General features: G+C 43.0%; 1 protein-coding gene across 3 annotated transcripts in view; it reads left to right on the forward strand.

The window, feature by feature from the left end:
- KIAA0586 (KIAA0586 ortholog) overlaps positions 1 to 15,603 on the forward strand; it is a 243,281-nt gene that overhangs the window by 132,323 nt on the left and 95,355 nt on the right. For all 3 annotated transcript variants that reach the window (XM_073610065.1, XM_073610067.1, XM_073610066.1), the window contains exons 27-30: positions 1,559 to 1,693; positions 1,959 to 2,142; positions 5,118 to 5,251; positions 10,647 to 10,734. In XM_073610065.1, the coding sequence (XP_073466166.1) occupies positions 1,559 to 1,693; positions 1,959 to 2,142; positions 5,118 to 5,251; positions 10,647 to 10,734 (541 nt within the window). The remainder of the gene's footprint in view (positions 1 to 1,558; positions 1,694 to 1,958; positions 2,143 to 5,117; positions 5,252 to 10,646; positions 10,735 to 15,603) is intronic.

Here is a 15,603-nt window from a genome sequence, read left to right on the forward strand (position 1 = left end):
GATGGTGGCAATATGATGGGGCAATTTTGATGGGACAATTCTGATGGGGCAGTTTTGATGGTGTCAATATGATGGGGCAATTTTGATGGTGGCAATATAATGGGGCAGTTTTGATGGGGCAATTCTGATGGGGCAGTTTTGATGGTGGCAATATGATGGGGCAGTTTTGATGGGGACAATTTTTATGGGGCAGTTTTGATGGTGGCAATATGATGGGGGCCGTTTTAGCAATTCAGCTATTCAGCATTCCCACGCATTTTCCCCAGGAAATGCATTTTCCAGTTAAGGCTTGCACCTTGTACAGTATAGGATTTCATGTCATCTGTGCCCAGTCTTGCCACGAAGAGTTAATCCAGCTCTGAGCAGTCCTCTTATCTTTTTTCAATAAGATAAAGACTGACACAATGAGAAATAGGAGTCAGTTCTACCCCCCCCCCCTTGCTGTGAGTGACAGGTGGTTTACATATCTCATGCACTAGCCTGAGAGACATTCTGTGTACTTTAGATCCCCTCCTCCTTTCTTCTCCAGCTCTCCCAGGATTGGCTGCTCCACACCTTAGCATGATTGGGCATGCTGAAGTCATGTGGTGACTTTTCTGGGTTTTGACTAGATGTTGGTGATCATAGCAGAAGTTCAGTGTAAGAAATACACAGGAGAAAATGCATGTTGACAAGGGGAGTGTAGAGGTGGGCGGGGAGTCTACTGACATCACGACTCCACCCACCGAGCTCCAGACAACAGACCCACCCACAGAATATGAAGTTTTTCGGGTCTCGTAACAGACAGAGGGGAGACATTTGACTGACAGTTCCGGATACATGCAGGAGGCATGTATATCCTTATAGATAACCACTATGGCAGTAGTTTGGAAAGGATGAGAGTGGGTTTACATCCACTTTAACATTTCTACACTGCACTCTTTTTTAGTGTATTTTTTTAGAAGGTTTATCTGTCACCTTTTTGTGCAAGCTGCTGTTCATCTCTGAGCACTCGCTTGTTTTTATTTAGCGTAGCTATGTAAACATTTAAAAATAGGTGCCTATACTGTTAAAAATGCTAGTATAACATTGCCTCACCCCGCTCTACACATGCTCAGCTGCTTTCTAGTTTTAGGCCCTTTGCTGAATTCGTAGAGGCTGATTTGACAGCCTTAAGATTTACTGCTGTTTAGGGGCTCTGGGGCTTCAGCAAAATGGCAGCCCCCAGTAAGAAGAAACCGTAACAATGCTGGAGGCAATTTACAGCAAATGCTAATTTTGGTAGCATATTTATTAATGTGGAATGTATGTTCCTTGCTAAAGAAAATAATTTTTATCAAGTTGTTATGGGAAAGTTCCGCTTTAATTTACACCATTTGAGTGTGGTTTCCATTCGTATTATGGGTTTTGTCATGTAAATCGTTGTGTAGCTGTAAGGATTTTATTAAACAGAAATCCTTTATATGAACACATGTGACTGTTTTTACATTAACATTCCAATTGAAGTTTTGTCTGACTGCAGCAGTATTTAAGTGAGGAAGTCATACTGCCAATAACAAGCGGCCTTGTTCTCCTGCAGGAATTTGACCCCCCCAGTGAAGGACAGGTAATACAGGGACCTCACAGAGGAGCACATCGTGACCCCATCCTCTCGCTTTTAGCCAAATTTAATCAAGATCTTGTTGCGCCACATGAGGCTTTCTACCATCTTGAGGTATGTTCCGCGCCTCCATTCTGGCATCCAGCAATAAAACTCTGTTATGTAAACTGATAGCTTCTTGGAAATATATGTGTGTGGCCGTCGTGTATTAGCAATTTTCACCTCTATTTTTAGAAGCTATTTTAACAGCAGCTTGTTATTCATGCCTGTAACCCCACATGGCATGAATTCTGCCAGGCTTTCACAGAATCGTTTTTATTATTCTGTGGAAGAGATTGTTTTTATATTGCTCTTCATTTGTCTTTTTTTTTTTCCCTAGAGCTCAGGAGAGGACAACAGCTTGGGGGAGATCAGCGAAGGTCAAAGGCCAAAACTGACCATGACTGCCGAGCAAGTCCTGGTGGGACACTCTGTGTTTATGGATAGGCCTTCTAATGTTGGCCAGACTGCTGGACGGCCTCTGAATCGTCCTTCATCCCCTGGACAATGCACTAATGTACCAGGTTATACACATCTACTTGAATTAAAGCACAGAACTCCTAATAACTGTTATTGTTTTGGATTTTTTTGTTGGATAAATCAGGGAAGGATTACATCGTCTGTTATGTTCTTATTTGCTTCTCCACTGAGGAGGGTCCCACTGGAGGCAGTCCTTGAAATGGCAAATTGTGTTTTTACAGTATTCAAGTTGCACGGTGCAACTAAGGCTTCTTTCACATCTAGGCGTATGGGGCTGACAATCGTGGTAAAATAGCGCAAATAGAATCACGGGACGCCCGTCGCCAAAAAGAAGCTCATGCACTTCATTTGGGCGACAGGCGTGAAATCACAGGAAAATCGTGCCACGTTTGGGGTGCTATTAAAATCTACAGGCAACACACGGGCATCCCGCAATTTGCCGCTGTTGCGAATCACGGGCAGAAACGTGGCGATTCGGAACATGGAGATGTGAACGGAGCCTTAATCTAACGTGGAAATATAACTCGGTACATCCTTTTAATACCCAGTAGCTGTGGGTCATTGGGCAAGCATTGAAAACACTGCCAGACTACACATTTGCCACCAATGTGAACTAAGCTTAAAGCCTAGTACACACGGGCCCAGTGTCAGGTGGCATCGGCCGGTTCAGTAGAAACCAGCCGACACTTGGCTTACGTGTTGTATTTCAGCCGAAGATCCCTCCGGCTTCTGTCACCAATGGTTAAGAGTGCTGACTGGAGTGTTCTGGCAGGGGGGAAAACCCGTCAGAACACAATAGCACAGCAGGGAAGATCGCTGTACTAACGTCAGATACTTAGTACAGCGGCTCCTTCTGAGCTGTCAGGTTTTTTTTTTTTTTCATGCAACCTGCAGTGTACTAGGCTTAAGTGTGGTCTACACCCCACAGAGAAAAAACATTGATGAAAATTTTACAGCTAAAAAGGTTTATGTGGGCAAATCTGTAAGAGTGTAAAGAAAAGGGGCACATAAAAGGAAACTGCCTACAAAAGCAAATTACTTGTGAAATTTTTACTTTGAGTTAGGCTGGGTTCACACTGGTGCAATCACAGACACCGCATGTGATTCGAACCTCATGGCTGTGCACATCAAATGCCATGTCTGTGCTATGCAAGTTCAGCCATACGAACTGTGTGGCTGAAATCGCATCGCATTCACACCAAAATGGTGCAGGCGCCTTTTTTTTGTCCGTGACCTGATTTGGGGGTGCCATTAACTTTATATTGACACGGTAGCAGTTCAAAGGGAAACCCGCACAGGGATCGCTGGGTTTCCCGCAGCGGACCATTGTGAACCGAGTCTTAATCGCTGAAAAAAGCCATACATGCTCCAAACAGATTCTGCAGTCTGCTTTAGATTTACCAAAACTATGTAATAGGAGGGCCTACCTAAACAATCCACCTAATTTACATATGATAAGGCAGGCCCATACACAAAATAGCTGTTGGTAGATTAAAGCCTAGTACACACCACTGTACTAACAATCCAATGTGACGTGGCAAGTTATGAAATCTCCAAATGCAGCGCACAATTCTCTTCTATTTAACGGGATAATAATGAAGCTGCTTTGCTGATGATACTGATGGAGTTATTGCAAACACATTTTCAAAGGCTTTTTTTTCTAGTGATATCAAGAATAATATTATTATGCTTTTTTGTTTTTTTTAATTGTGCAAGTTACCACGACATCATTATCCTGTAGTTTTTAAGATCAAAAATACAACTATGTTGGTGTCCCTTGTCAATTTTACATTGTATTTTTTAAAATGTAACTGCCTACTCCCAAACTGTCATTTGAAGTAAAACACATAGCCAAGTATTATTCTACACAGTTTTTTTTATTGTGCATTAAAAAAAAAAAATTAGACATGCTATCTGCCAATAGAACTTAACCAAAAAGTGCATTCTATGCAGCCAAAAATATAGAAAATATACCAAATCAAATCATTATTCAACCAAAAAAATAATGTCAAAGCAATAACTTGAAGGCCAATAATAAATAACACGTTATCTCCTCCAATTCCGCAAGATGTCTGGTTGACGAACGGACGTTCAGAAACGAACCGAAAAGCACGAAATAAAAAGCGCAAACTGAAAAGCGCTAAATGAAAAATGCGAAAAGAAAAGCGTGAATCAATGCTCACCAAACTTCTACTAACACAAAATTAGCAGAAGGAGTCCAAAGGGTGGCGCTAAAGAGCTGAAAAACCACGTAGTACGTCTAATACGTCACCACGTTCGTAATTGTTGGCCAACATTTGTGTGACCGTGTGTATGCAAGACAAGTTTGAGCCAACATCCTTCGGACAAAATTCCACGGTTTTGTTGTCGGAAAGTCTGATCGTGTGTACGGGGCTTTAGACTTTCAACACCTTTCGTTTTGTTGTACCATTGCACATAGCTAATTTTAGCTGGAAGGTCAGTTGGACTTTAAAGGCTAAGTTTATCTTTTAGGAAAAAAATAATACATGCACATATTTTTGCATTAAAAAAAAGTGCATTTATTATTTTTTTTCCCCAATGAGCCTGCAAAGCATTGCACCCATGATCAGTGGATAACAGGGGCAATTTCATGCTCCCGCAAATAATTCCTACCACTTTCTGCCCATACTTCTGTAAGGGCTTTCAGTTAGAAAGCTGCAGGGCTTGTGAATGAACTACAGGGGTGCTCATGAGCGCCCTTGCAGTTTATTGAGAACTACAAGTGTCTGCCGCAGTGGAAGATGGAACCTGTAGTTTCTTCATTCTCAGATTCCTGTGAATGAATAAGGTGGCTGTGCAGACGGAATTTAAAACGTGACAGTAGCTGCAGGGAAAGGAACCCCTGCCCATTGTCACAGGGGAAGAGGTGAGGGGGGTAAGCGGGGCACCAGATGGAACATGTTACATCTATTCTTTAAAGTTTTATTGCCTCATGCTAGCTTCCCAAAGTTTATATCAGGATATAATGGTATCATTAATGAATTGTCTTACTTTACAGGAGGTGATGATGCAGATAATATTAGCTCTGGTCCAATGAGCATCAGGGATCTGGACGCACAGCTCTTGCCTGTTCATTATCCACATGCCGACAATCCATACCAAACACCATCTGTGCCCAGGAACACCTCACAGGTGAGGACATGAATGCTTTGTTCTATACACATTGTTTTCTACAACATATGCTTTACATTTGGGTCTGTTTCTACTTGTGGAACAAACTCCCTCTGCATTTTATGGTCTGCCAAGAAAAAAGACTTGTTTTATCCAACTCTCAGAACTCAAAAACAACTATTTTTATCGTTGTACTTTTTCAAAATATTTATGCTTTTAATATTCGATTTTCTTAGAGGAAGTAAACCCCAGACAATTTATCTATTTTTTTCCAGTTTTATATACTATATATTATTGCAACTTTAAATATAGCAAGATTGGCAAAAAACGAGTCGGGAAAATACCTTTTTATCATTTTTTGTATCTCTTCACTTCTGGGTATCGGCCACGCCATGTCTACTGCTGTTTCTTGAAACTAGTATTGACGTCATTTCCACCCTTACTAGGTTTCCCTATACAAATCTTGCGCATGCGCCGTATCGCGTCAACCAAGCCTCTATCTCGATTGCCGTTACTACGGCAACCGAGCTAAACCATAGCTGAAGCTACATAACTTGCAAGGGGGTATCGCGAGACTTCCCTCTGTGCCGTTCAGAGAGGAAGTTAATGAATGATAATGACCGGCATGCAGAGGGGGACAGAAACGGCACACAAAGTGTGCCGTTAAAGAATAAACCTACTGCGCAATCACCCACGCTTGCAGGGCGATTGCTATGGAAATTACAACAGTGAGTACACTTTCGCAGGCAGCGATCAGCTGCCTTTGCTATCAAGATTTGAAAAAGCACAAGTATTGGAGGGTTTACAACCACTTTAAGCTGGTCAGGGTCTTTTGAGTACCTAGGATGGCGTTTGTTTTGGTTATACAAATGCATCCAGTTTGACTGTTCGGATTGACTGCAGTGTAGTCAGGCCTTTTCAATAACTTGGAATTACAAAAGTTGAATCAACAACCATGCTCACAGATCAGATGAGTGTGATTCTTATGCTCAGTGGCTAGGATGTTGCAGGCCTTCTTGGTCGGAATTAGAGGCACACTCCAGTCTATATTGAGCCCTGGTTCACACAGCGCGACTTTGAAATTGCGCTACTTCATCGCAATTTCAGTGCGATTTGGATCTGCAAATTCATCGTGGCTTGCGATTTAATATAACAGAAGTCAATGCAGGTCACAATGAAATAGTATATAAGTACCTGAAATAAATAAATAAATAGTAGAAAAGTGGTGCAGGAACCTTTTGCAAAGTCGCTCAGACTTCATTTGCAACAATTTGAACGGTTCCATTGTCAAAGACAGGGTGCGACTTGTCATGTGATTTTGAACTGTCAAGTCGCATGACTAATCGCACTGGTGGGAACGAGTGCTGATGGTTAAACCTTGAAAAGCAGTCTATTTGCTGAATCGGTTTTCATCCAGACGTTACTGTATTGCACCATTCCACCCTACTACCGTTTCTCGATATCCTGGAACACACTGCTTGTTGCCTCTCATACACAGAAAGACTGACGTAAGAAATACCTATACAAAAAATTATATTGCGTCCGCTTATCAGATTCAAGCCTGCCTTGAAAGTTTGATTGTGATTGGTGGTATAGGAAGCAGAGAGCGGCTCTCAATCGCTCTTCACTCATCCTGTTCTTTTATGGAGTCTCTATGGAGTTGGACAACAGCGGCCATCTCGGGCAGCATCTGCCAGTGTCACGGTCCTGATATAAGAGGCTATAAGCTGTTTGTTGCCTTTTTGATGGCATTAACTTGCCTTTTTGATGGCATTAACTTGCCTTTATACAAATTGAAATGATGGCCAGTACTTGTGATACAACTGCTTCTCTGTTGCATGCTGTTACTGGAAAAGGTGGGGAATGAGATCATGTCAGCTGTATCTTCATGTGTATTAGCACATAACTGACACCAAGTCCAAGCTAATTAACAGCTACGTGCAACTGACTAGTTTGCATATAGACAGTCGCCAGTACTGCAGCTGTTGCTGAGCTGTATTTACCAGACCAGGGAGGCCCATCAATAAACTTCACTAAATAGTCTTTATATTTCTACTGGCCTCATAAAACAATTTCAGAAAATAAATTATTATTATACAGGATTTATATAGTGTCAACAGTTTGCACAGCGCTTTACAATATAGAGCGGGTGCATTACAATACAGTTCAATACAGAAGGAATAGGTTGTCCTCTTCATGGAGCTTACAATCTAAAGGGATAATCCTTTCTGCAAAAAAAAAAAAAAGTTGCCATTCATTTCAACAACCCCCTATTTACATAAGATTAGGTGCATGTAAAGTATTTTATACATGTTATTTATTTGTAAAATCCGCCCTTGCATAGACATAGAGGAAGTCCCCCGAGTTACGAACATCCGACTTGCGAACGACTCCTACTTACGAACGGGACGGCAGGCACATTCGACTAACCCTTTTTGACGGCGGGCACATTCGATGGAACATCGGAAAACGGCATATCTGTCGTTCTGCCCATGCTGTTCTGACTTACGAACATATTTGACTTAAGAACAAACCTACAGTCCCTAGCCCGTTCGTAACTTGGGGACTGCCTGTATAAAAGCCCTGGGACTGCCCTGGGTGCCCCAGCAAGATTCCCCTTTGCAGCTTTCCTGGCAGCTACATAAAAATATATATAGGGAGGTGAGGGGCAGAGGAGCTGGGCCAGCACAGACAGTAATAGGACACTCCCAAAAGAAAAAAGGACTATGATATTCAAGGAGGGAATTGACTTTCCTGAAGAAGTCAAATTTGATAGCAAGTTCACAGGCACAGTAGACATGACTAAAAAATTGTTTTATAGAAAGATAAAAAAAGCTGCACGTAAGCATTTCAAATACTTAAATTTTTCTCTGCTTTTACCCAGCATTTTTTTAGTTGGAGGCAAGGTCTCCTAAAAGGGTAGCTCCACTTCCGTTGGAAAAAAAATAGCAAAAAAAAAAATAAATATATATATATATATATATATATATATATATATATATATATATATATATATATATATATATATATATTGTACAATTGCCACAAAATTCATGTTGTAATTTAAGGTTATAACAAATTACCTTTCATTTTAAGTCTACAGCCATTGTCATTTTCTGTAAAATTTAACTACTCTAGAAATGTAATTTCCTGATTGGCTTACTGATTTTTCTATAAAGTCTGCACTAAAATGCAAATCAGATTTTAGGTATCACCTGCAATGGAAATGTAAGTTTTGGAGAGATACTCCAAGGGTTAATCACTTTGAAAGGAATGCAGACACTGCAGCTTTTCCCATTAGAACACATAAATTGCATCAATTGGTTAATATTGAGCCAGACCCTCCTATTCAGAATGAGTATGCAACCATTCTTCACAGCAACAAAAAGGTAGGAATCTGCTTGCAAAAATTGTTAAAATCCCTGCAATGTACTACACATTGATCATCCAGAGGGGCTTTTTTCTGAACAAAAGTGGAGTTACTCTTTAAAAGTAAAACTTTCCTGAGAGAGGCAGCAAGATTGCCATAGCTTATCTCTTTTTGAAAAATACTAGTTGCTTGGCTACTATGCTGGCTTAGATAGTTGGCGTCTCTGACCTGGTACAAGTATGCGGATCAGGAAAGTCAGTATTCCATATTCTGCATATTAATTGGTTAAAGACATCTGGAGAAAAAGTAGTCAGCAATGGTATCCTCCTGCTTTTTTTTTAAAGGGGCCCCTGTTAACAGAAAAGCAGATGACATATCTGTGTGCATCCACGTGCAGTTTACCTCTGAACCAGGAAAATATTACATCTCGCTCTGTGTAATCTGTCTGTTAATTATCATAATTCTGTAAAGGGAGAGGACCCCGACACATTTTTTCTGGGGGATTCTGCACAATTTCTACATGGCAGTTCACATTCTGATCTCATTAGACTTGCAGCATTGATTCTCTGGGTAGAATCACTGGTATTAAGTTGCTGCTATTGAAAGGTCTCATGTGACCCGGACTCTTTAAAACGATTGTAAAGGAAATTGTTATTTTCAAAGAAAAAATCTCTATACATACCTGCTCTGTGCAAAGGAATAGCACAGAGCGGCCCCGAACCACCCCTTCTCGGGTCACCCACTGGCGCTCCTGGCCCCTACTCCCCATCCAGTGCCCCCATGGGAAGCCGCAATTGTGCATGCTCGCACCCGAACCCCACTGCTGCGTCCGTTAACACAGACAGTGAGATTTGGACTCGCCCTCCGCTCCCTCGTCACTGGCATTGATTGACAGCACTGGAAGCTGATGGCTCCCTGTGCCCCAGCAAAGCTAGTGATACCCAGAAGTGAGGAGAGAGAAAAGCTGCAAACATGCACTGTGCTGGATTTAATGAGGGCTCAGGTAAGTATAAGGAGGGGCGAGGAGCCATATTTGATGCCTAAACATTTTGTACCTTAATGCAAGGAATGATTTAAGGTAAAAAATGTTTAGGTTTTAGAACCACTTTAAAGCGGAGTTCCACCCATAAAAGTAAATTCCGCTGATCCGTTCCGTGTCACCCCCCCACCCCACCCCTCCCCGTTTCACATTTGCCACCTTTCCGGGGGGAGGGGGAGCAGATATCTGTCTAATCCAGGTATTTTCTCCCACTTCCAGCAAAAGATCGCCGAAGTATCCGCGGCTGTCTTCTGGGAGACACACAGATCCCAGAAGACAGCAGGGACCACTCGGAGCACGCAGTGTGACTTGCGCATGTGCGGTAGGGAACCATGCTGTGAAGTGGCCAAGGCTTCACTTCCTGATTCCCTTACTGAAGATGCCGGCGCCTCCACCCGGAGCCGAGGGACGGGTCGGCTTTGGGTGAGGACATTGTGGGTGCCCTGGACAGGTAAGTGTTCTTATTTTAAAAGTCAGCGGCTGCAGTATTTGTAGCTGCTGACTTTTTAACTTTTTTTTTTTTTTCAGGCGGAACTCCGCTTTAAGAGCAAACTACCATGATTTAACAAGATATCTGTTATAATATGCTAAACCTTCATGGGTTAATCTTTGCCACACATTTTACACCAAATCCACCTTTATGAAATATTACAGGATGTGAATCACAAACCCAGATTAGTCTCAGGGATTTGCAAAGCAGTCTATAGGCCAGCTTGCTACATAAGGTCCCCAGATGGTTTGTTCAGAAGCAAGAGTGTGAATTGGGTTTTAAGTGATAGCGGGGCGTTCTTTACACTTACATAATGCTACAAGCAAGCAGGGTGTTTAGAAGGTGCTATTTTAACTGCTTTGCTGCCAGCCTGGTACTTATTGGCCATTCTAGGAAAGGAGAGTGCCGCCAAATGTCAATTATAGTTTTTGTTTTTTTTTTTGCACTGTTTTTTTTTTTTTTTTCCTTCAGCTTCCCATTCTCAGTCAAATTTTAACACATACTATAATTATCACAGGGTCCCGGACAGCCTCAAAAGGAACATCAACCAGTGCCTACCCGCTTTATACAAGTCGGCGTTAAGTCAGCTGAAGATCTTCACCAAGGTAAATGTTTGTCTGAGTTTTAACAGGCAGAGAGGGTTTAGCAGAGGAAGTTTTGCAATGCACATGCTAAGTGTTCTGACACTGATGTGAAAGTTAATTCAGCTTGGAGGCGTCAGACACCCCTGCAGAAAGAATTTGCTAGATATTGTAAACTCAAAAGATAACCACCAGATGGCAGAACTGTTTCTTCAACAACACGCTGAAGTCATATAATGTGGTTTTGGCCTATTGTCTGTGGTTTCTAAGAATTCACATTTTTTTATTGTTTGCCAAGAAACAATTTTATTTGAAACAAATTCTCTGCAAAAATGTATTTGTTTTATTGCAACACTGCTCCTCTGCAGTTTAACAGTATGAAAGGTAAGTGGTATACAGTAAAATAGCATTTTTTTAAATCTAGCCACAAATACATTCAATTCCAGACAATAGACAATAGGTATGTAATCAACCTTTTGGCCTTATGTATGAAATAAGAAATCCGTGTTCTACTCAAAAAACCAAGGGGTTCTGCCTCCACACTAGAGAAAGTATAATCATCTTAGAAAACAAAGGAAGCTGGGAACTGTGTTGGTTAGCTCTTTTAATTCATAGGATTTTTAATTTATTTGAATCTTTTCTTTCTTCTTTTTTTAACCACTTCCTGCCCGCAGTACGTCATATGACATTCTGGGCTTTGTGTGGGCATATCTGAATGATTCCCTGCACAGTAAGAACAATCATAGCAGCAGTTCAGCCAAGCAGCGGGATTGGACGTCCCCCCCCCCCCTCCTGCCACCCTCCGGTGCTTCTACCGGCTCACCCGTGCGATCGGCAAGCCGGAGAAGGAATCTGCCAGCGGCGAAAGTTCACCATAGAGGACCAGATGGTCCCCGGCAGTCTCTATGGCTCTCGGAAACCCGGGCGCGACGCTATGATGTCATGTCCGGCCTGGCCGTTGCAAATACTGCATCGTACTCGGCTGGAAAGCCGACATTGTTTTTTTCTTTTTTTTTTTTTTTTTTCAACCTGGAGGAGAGATGTGGGGTCTTATTGACCCCGAATTGCTCCATAAGGAGGACCTGCCATACACTATTCCTATTACAAGGGATGTTTACATTCCTTGTAAATGGAATAAAAGTGATCAAAAAAAATTTAAGGAAAAGTGTAAACATAAAAAAAAAAAAAAAACAAACAATACATTTTCTTTTTTTAAAGTGCTTGCACGCAGAAGCGAACGCATACGTACGTTGCGCCCACTTATGTAAAAGGCATTCAATCCACACATGTGAGGTATCGCCACAAATGTTACAGCGAGAGCAACAATTCTATCCCAAGATTTCCTCTGTAACTCTAAACAGGTAACCTGTAAAATTTTTCTAAAGCGTTGCCTATGGAGATTTTAAAGTACCAAAGTTTGGCGCCATAACACAAGTGTGCGCAATTTTAAAGTGTGACATGTTAGGTGTCTATTTACTCAGCGTAACATTATCTTTCACAGTATACAAAAAAAATTGGGCTAACGTTAGTATTTTTTTTAATTCATTAAACTGTTTTTTAAAAAAAAAACACGTTTGAAAAATTGCTGCTCAAAGAGAGCAAGCCTGCTCGAGTGCCCTATAGCAAGAGGCACTTGGCAGTGGGGAGGAGCCAGGACCTCTGGTAGGAGACTAAAAGATAAGAGGATTTAGGCTGTTCTGTACAAAACCATTGCAAAGAGCAGGTAAGTATACCATGTTTGTTAGTTAACAAATACATTTATATATAACCCTTTAAAATTTCTAAAAGTTTGATAGATGGCATTTCTGGCCAATACTGAGGCGCAGAGGAATTGGGCTTGAGCTATTAAGCAGAGTAGCTAGTCAAGATTGCATAAGAGCATGGCCCCGATTTTGGGGAGATGGGTGAGGTGGTCATAATAGAGCATCTCCACCTTTTGGGCTTCCCTGCTTAAGGGTATGTAACCATTTATACAGCCATCTTTCTTGTTGCCGGTTTAGCCTGTGATTGATTAGAAAGTTTAGGTTCACATCTGTCTTGAAAAATGACAGTTGTAACAGTCTGAAATAGAGCTGTACAATTCTGGCCAAAATGAAAATCACTATTTTTTGCTTAGAATAAAGATCACGATTCTCGCAGCGTACCTGTCCAGGGCACCCACAATGTCCTCACCCAAAGCCGACCTATTCCTTTGCACAGAGCAGGTATGTATAGAGATTTTTTTTATTGAAAATAACAATGTCCTTTACAATCGCTTTAAAGTGTCCGGGTCACATGAGACCTTTCAATAGCAGCAACTTAATACCAGTGATTCTACCCAAAGAATCAATGCTGCGAGTCTAATGAGATCAGAATGTGAACTGCCATGCTGAGATTGTGCAGAATCCCCCTGAAAAAATGTGTCGGGGTCCTCTCCCTTTACAGAATTATGATAATCAGCAGCAGCAGCTCCTCCATCAGTGCAGGGTTCAGCGCCAGCACTGCCGGTCATCCATTCCAGAGATGAAGAGACTCCAGGGAGGAGGCAGATGAGGAACCGGACAGTGCGGCCTCAGGCTACCAGGTGGTGTCATAGGGGGAAGGTCGGGATGGGGAGTCCAGCAGGCCTTTACGGTATAAACTTTCCCTAGAGTAGGTTGAAAATCTCCTGGGGGCTATTCACACCATGCTAGGAATTCAGGCTGACAAAAAGCCTTTGACGCTCCATGATCAGGTGTATCAGGGCATGGGTGAACAGAAGAGGAAGGTTTTTCCTGTCCATGATGTTCTGGTGGACGCCGTCAAAAAAAGAGTGGCTTGATCCGGAAAGGAAGCTATTGTCCAGGACTCTGAAAAGGAGGTTTCCGTTTTCAGAGGACCCAGTGTCCGTATGGAACAAGAATCCAAAATTGAACGCAGCCTTTTCCCAGGTGTCTAGGCATACTTATCTGGCCTTCGAAGACATGGGGGCCTGATCACATGCTATGGACAAAAGGATGGACTCACTTTTAAAGAAATCCTGGGAGTCATCCATGGGAAATTTGAATCTGGTGATGGCTGTTATGATGGTGGCCCGTAACTTAGAATACTGGCTTTCCCAGATGCAGGCCCACATAGAAGCAGGAATATCTAAGGAGACAATACTATCTTCCTTCCCCATGCTGCTTAAAGGGGTGGCCTATATAGCAGGCGAATCGGCAGAATCTGTCCGCATGTCCGCCAGATCCTCGGCCCTAGCCAATTCGGCCAGAAAGCCTTATGGCTTAAGACTTGGCAAGGGGATAGAGCCTCCAAAGGCAAGCTATGTGGCATCCCGTTGACAGGGGATTTACTCTTTGGACCCGGTTTGGAAGCCATGCTAGATCGCACCGGTCTGGAAGCCATGCTAGATCGCATAGCGCATAAAGAGATTCTTTACACTCAAGCGCTAGATCACACAGCGCATAAAAAGAGATTCTTTCCACTCAAGCGCAAACTCCCAGTTCAGTCGAAGGGGTTTCGCATTCAAAAGCGTGCAGGGGTCTCTAAACCCGAGGGTCAGAAGAAACCCTGGGGGCAAGGGAAAAGGTGGAGCAATTTTTTCACCCTCCTGACCAACCCCACAAAACTCAATCCCGATCTGACCACAGTGGGAGGAAGATTGGGGGCCTTCCACAGTGGGAGGTGGTCTCCTCCAGCCAGTTTATTCTGTGGATCGTAAGGAGGGGATACTGCCTAGAGTTTTTAAGATCTCTCCCTCGCAGTCTCCTGATCACGGATCTTCCCAAGAGTGTGGAGAAGTCTGAGGCCCTGTTGGAATCGCTAAGAGAGTTGAAAAGCCAGAATGTAGTGCGCCGGGTCCCAGTGGACGAAAGAGGAGAGGGGTTTTACTCCCACGTCTTTGTGGGAAGTACAGGCTTATCTGAAACCTAAATCCCCTGAACCAGTCAGTTTACTGAAGATTCTGCATGGACTCAATTTTCTCGGTCAGAGCACTACTACCTCCAAATTGCTACATGGCATCTATAGACCTCAAAGATGCCTATCTTCATATCCCAATTGCAGAGGTGTTTCAGAAGTTTCTCCGACTGGCAGTCCGAGTCGGGGAAGAAATAATCCACTTGCAGTTTCAGGCTCTTCCATTCAGCCGATCCTCCTCGTCCAGCATCTTTATGAAGGTCATGGCAGAGGCCCTGGCTTTTCTTGAGGCATCTTGATATTCGCTTACCTGGATGACTTACTCTTCTTTGCGGCTTCCCCAGAACAGTTAACCTGGGATCTGGAGTTGACAAAGGACCTTCTGAGGGGCCTCGGGTGGCTGCTAAACCTCAAAGTCCAGCTTGGTGCCCTCCCAGCGCATTACCTACCTGAGGTATCTGTTGGACTCCACATAACAAAGTATTTCTGCCACAGGAAAAGGTGCAGAAGATAGAAGGCGCAATGCGTCTGCTTCAGGACAGCCAGCCAGTCACAATAAGAAGGGCAATGTCATTGCTAGGGCTGCTAACTTCAGCTATTCCAGCAGTACAGTGGACGGGGTGCACTTTCACCCCTGCAGAGTTTCATACTGAAGGTGTGGGACCACAGTTAGGCATCATTAGACACCCCAGTGAAGATACCACCACACTGTAAAAAGATCCTTGTGGTAGTGGAGGAGGACGGCGAACCTGTACCAAGGCTGGCTTTGGGTTTTTCCAGTGGCAAAGATCTTGACCACAGACGAAAGCAGCAGGGGATGGGGTACACACCTGGGCCCCCTGTTAACATAGGGTGCCTGGAAGGGAGAGGAACTCCAAAGGTCACTGGAACTGGAACTGGAAGGAACTGAAGGCTGTGTCTTTAGCGCTCTTGACCTTTCAGGGGGAACTGCGAGGCCACCACATACAGCTGTGTTCGGACAACTCCTTGGTGGTGGCATATATAAACAGGGCGGAA

The sequence above is a fragment of the Aquarana catesbeiana genome, linkage group LG13, assembly GCF_042186555.1.
Source record: "Aquarana catesbeiana isolate 2022-GZ linkage group LG13, ASM4218655v1, whole genome shotgun sequence".
In the NCBI taxonomy this organism is placed as follows: Eukaryota; Metazoa; Chordata; class Amphibia; order Anura; family Ranidae; genus Aquarana; species Aquarana catesbeiana.